Genomic DNA, 5,000 nt, shown 5'->3' on the forward strand with positions numbered 1-5,000 from the left:
ATGCCCTGGAGAATTTACTGTTTGTACTAAGAACGTATATTCATTAACAATTTATATACTATAACACTTTTTATTTATTGTCTTTCTTCATTTTCATTGAGAATTATCTTAGTTAACTCTTATCAATTTTCAGTCTTATATTTATGCTTTCTCTATTCCAATCTTCTATGATCTTTTGTAATTCCTCTCATGATTCAATAAACAAAACTGTATCATCTGATCTGAAAATCTTAAATTTTTAGGTTGTTCCCAATAATATTAATTCCTAAATTTTCCCAATCTAAAACCTTAAAAATTTATAGACATAATAATTTAGGAGAGATGGGGTCTCCCTGTCAAAATTCATTCTCAATCGGGACTTTCTCACTATATCTGCTTATCTCTAGGATTGCTATACTTCCTATATGAATAACTTTAAGTTACCAAACATAAGAATCTTCAATTCAATGTTATTGAAGGCCTTTCATTGCTGCTGATGTTTTGACAGATTCAGAAACCTTTCCATAGTATATAAATGTCCTACTTATTGGTTTGTCATATTTTGATAAATATTACATTGATTATTTAAATTATATTGATATAGTGAGTCGTTGAGTGGCCACTTCTAAAGCCTGCCTGCTCAATTGGTTGATTTGAATATAGGTGTCTTTATATTCGGCTTAATACGATCTTTGTCAATCTTTTACATATTGCCGGGAGTAAAGATATCTTGCAATATTTTTTTTCAGGTCTTTAATGTTCCCCCTTTTTTGAAAAATGATATGATTATATAGTTTTTCCATCCTGTAGGTAAAGAGCATTCTTGCAGACATTTGGTGTAGAGTTCAGCCAGTTAAACTACAAGAATATCTCTTCCATCTATCATTAAATCAATAGTTAGGCCATAGTCTCCTGCTGCTTTAACTTTTCCCATGCCTTTTAATGCTTTCTTTAATTCTTCTAATGTTACATATGGTACCGGCTCAGGTTGTCTTTATTTCTATTACTGAATTTATTTCTTATATCACTATTGTATAGCATTATATAAAAAACTTCTGCAATTTGTATTACTCAATCTCTATTGTGGGTAATATTTCAATTGTCATCCTTAAAAGGTAACATGTGTTAGGGGCCTTTTCCAATTTTCTTGTCACAAATTTGATGATTCTTCCTTTCTTTGGAATTTCCTCAATTTTGTGTTTACGAATATTTTGGGTTTTCAGTTTATTTACTCTTTTGGAGACTTCTTCTAATTTTATTTCCCTGTTGAATTTTACACTCATTTCCAATCTTTTCTTTATTAGGTTTTTTGATATTTTCTCAGAATTTTCCTTGATCTTGTTTAAGAACTCTTCCAACTATATCTTTTGCCTATTCCTATACAAAATTTGTTAAATTGCTGTCCATATCTTCTTTACTTGCTTCCATTTCATCATGAAGATAGAAGAATCTATTTTTCATTGTTAGACTGAACTTATCAGATATTTCTCTTATTACACGAGTGTTGTTTTTCTTGCTTGAAATATTTTTTTTCTCTCTCTCTTTCCCTAGAATTAAAAACATTTTGCTTTTCATCATTCCATGATTACTTGATTGTAATTTGTTTAACACTGTTACGTGTTTAAGTAAATTGACCTTTTCACTTAGAGTAAAGAAAAATAAATATTTCTCGTTTCTATGTTTTGGCTTTTCCTAGTCCATTTTTTATTCCTTTTGATAAAAGAAGGAACTCATGATTTTAAGATCGTTGTTTTAAGAAAATTTTACAATCATATCTCCTCTGTTATTCCTTGTTCCTACTCCAAATTTACCTACTGGTGATTCTCCTCTCTATTTTGACTTACTTTAGCAATGAAATCACCCAAAATAAATGTAAGGTAAGTCTCATGTTTTTTTTTTTTTTTTTTTTATCAATAATTATCTCCAGTTCTTCATAAAATGTTCTTGTTTTCCTCTGTATGGGATATCGTTGGTGCATTCTTTTGAATATTCTTAAGTTTATACTTTTTTATTTCGATAATTAGTTCTACAATTGTATTACTAGTACTATGAAATTCTTTTATGTTTTCTGCAAGATTTTTAGAGTAAGAAAACCTACCTCATTTCTTTGTTCCTTTGATGTCATCTAACAAAAGATTTAGGGTTCTCTTTTAATTCTAGATAAGATTCCCCAATTTTAATTTCACTCAATTCTATTTTATCGCTATTTAGTTATTTTCAGGAGGAAACATTTTGGCGACCAAACAGGGACTGCCGAGGTGGGATTGATAGCTGGACTCTGGGACGAAGGACTGATAGGATTAGGAATTATATTTAAGACTGAAGAAATAAGAAATGGAAGAGCAGAATAAGTTATTGAGGAACGAAATGCGATTGATTAAGGAGCGTGAGGAGAAGTTGTCCGTAGAGAAAGAGAAGTTGTCCATAGAGAAAGATAAGTTTTTGCTTGAGAATGCAAGGCTGAGCTGTGAAAATGAGGAGATGCATAGAAAACTGAGGGAAATTCAGGGAACTGTAGAGAGAGTGAGAGAAGGTTTTGAGATGAGGTTGGAAAAGAATGAGGAACTAATGGAGAAACGAATGGAAGCTATGATGGGGCAAGTAATGGGAATGATGAAAACATTCATGGGCGAAGATGCAGTCGGAGGAGTGGCTTCTGCTTCGGGTAATGGGTTGATGGTGGAAGAGAAGGATATGGTAAGTGATAATGGGGAAGGTAGTGATAGTGATATTGAGAGCAAAGGGATGAGGTATAGTTAGGATGGATCGAAAGGTGATAAGAAGAATGAGAAGAAAGGTAAAGGTAATGTAAAGAAGGAAAAGAAGAGAGGTCAAGGTGGGAGTGAAGATGAGCATGAATGGTTGAGGGTGGTGAGTAAGAAAAAGGGAATGGTGAAAGATAGGAATATGAGTGTAGAATTAGATTCATTACATTCAAATGAGGAAGGAGAAAACAAGAAGGGATTATGCGGTGAGATAGTAGTGAGAATGAAGTTGAAGTTTGTAAGATGGTGGTTATGAGAGAGGTACCTATTTGTGACAGGTTTAATGAACATAGCAGTAGGAATGTGTATGACTATTTTAGGGAGAATGAAAGGTTCTGTCAGGCTAGGTATGTTGATAGTAAGAGAGTTTGAGCTAGAGAGTTAGGAGAATATTTGACAGGGTATTTGTTGACGATGTATGGTGTGATAATGAGTGTAGGGGATGTTGATTATGAAAGTGTGACAAACAGAATAATTGAACAGGTAAAACATATGAAAGGAGGTGTTAGGTATAAGTGTAAGAAGGATTTTGATGAGGCACGGATGAATGTAGGAGAAACGATATCAATGTAAGTATGTAGGTTGGAAACATTAGCTAGGAAGAAGTATGGGGATGAAGGCATAAAGGAGAATAAGGAATTAATGAAGAAGTTTTTGGCTACTGTACCTGAGAATGTGGCCGAGTTGTTTAATTTGAAACGGAAACAGAAAATGAGGTGGACGAAGGAAAGATTGACATGGGATGATATCTTAGAAATACTTAAGGATTACGAGTTAGATATATATATGAAAGAAAACAAATCTCTGAATGTGAGAACTCGAATGTAGGTAAGTGTCCCAGAATTTGTTAGTCTGAGCAATGCTGTTATGAGGGGACCGATGAGAATAGCTGATAGTATAGTAAATAGGAGTGTTAGGGCGAATAATATGGGAATACCTGTAAGGACAAATGAAGGGTTTAGGCAAGGGAATTAGGTTTGGAGAGACAGGGGTGCTAGTGCACAGCGAGGTAGGTAAGTTAGTTGTGTCCGTGAAGAGAAGTGTTATAGGTGTGGGAAATTAGGGCATAAAAAGAATGAGTGTAGATGGGTGTTAGGAGTATGTTTCGGGTGTGGAGAGACAGGGTACCATATTAGTGAGCGTAAGAAAGAGAAAGGGGTTAAGTGTTCTCGGTGTGGTATGACTGGGCATACAGCGAGTGGATGTAGGAGTAATAGTACGAATGTGATTTGCGGCAATTGTGGTAAGTATGGGCCTTATGCGAGGATGTGTTGGGAAAAGCATGCAAAGTGTTCTGAATGTGGTGTAGATGGACATATAGCTAAGGTTTGTAGGAAGAAGGGATTAAGTCAGTCAGGATGTTCAGGAAACTAAGTAATCAGAGAGTTCATCTGGGTGGGTCCTCGTGTGTGTGGGGAGTGAATGTGATACATGAAAATGTGATGGGAGAAAGAGCATATGATATCATGAGTGTGAAATGGACTTGTAATGGCGTAGAGCTGGTTGGTTTGATTAATACTGGTTGTGATGTTAATTTAATGTTTGGGAATGCATATGATACGGTAAGGGATGTTTGGGAATTTAAGGGATGTAAGCGTGAAGTGAAAGGCATTGGTAATTTAAGTATGCCTGTGTTAGGCAAGATGTGTGAAAATGATGTGATTGGGGGTCAGATGATGAATGATAATGATTTTTATGTGGTTGAAGGAACAAATGAGCAATATGATACATTGCTTGGGTATGAATTTTTAAAAAAATGTGGTATGATTGTACCTCCAGGTGTGAATATGATAAAAATGAAAAGTAACGGTAATATTATTGGGGAATTTTAGTTAAAGGAAGATGGTAGAGTGAGTACGAAGGTGTGGAAGGGGGTGCCGTTGGTAGCAAGGGAAAGTGTAAAGTTATCACGTAAGGAAAGTGAGGTTATTGGTGTAAAAGTTGTTTGGCTGAGTAGTCTGGGAATTTCCAATAGTGACAAGGATGAATATGTAGTGGAAGGAATGGAAGTAGGTAATTTGGTGAAAATGAGTCCGTATATATATAATATAGTCTTATGAATATGCAGGAACCCCAGGTGTATGTATGTGTTGCCGAGTGTTAGGAGGAAGAGAGTATGTGGTATATGGGAGGGTGAGGGCGATTGCATGGGATGTATGTATACACTGATCAATGTAAAGGATGAAAGATATGTTAAGGTGAGACAGGTAATGATTGGGAGTACAATACGTTAAAAGAAAAAATTAGAATAGATTA

At 34.9% G+C, this 5,000-nt stretch overlaps 1 protein-coding gene across 1 annotated transcript in view; it reads left to right on the top strand.

Moving 5' to 3' along the window:
• Window positions 1-2,886: 2,886 nt before the first annotated feature.
• LOC137651578 (uncharacterized) overlaps window positions 2,887-5,000 on the top strand; it is a 23,541-nt gene continuing 21,427 nt past the window's right edge. The window contains exons 1-2 of the mRNA XM_068384808.1: window positions 2,887-2,950; window positions 3,808-4,070. Coding sequence (XP_068240909.1) covers window positions 2,887-2,950; window positions 3,808-4,070 — 327 coding nt within the window. The remainder of the gene's footprint in view (window positions 2,951-3,807; window positions 4,071-5,000) is intronic.

Source organism: Palaemon carinicauda, chromosome 13 (genome assembly GCF_036898095.1).
Source record: "Palaemon carinicauda isolate YSFRI2023 chromosome 13, ASM3689809v2, whole genome shotgun sequence".
Classification (NCBI taxonomy): domain Eukaryota; kingdom Metazoa; phylum Arthropoda; class Malacostraca; order Decapoda; family Palaemonidae; genus Palaemon; species Palaemon carinicauda.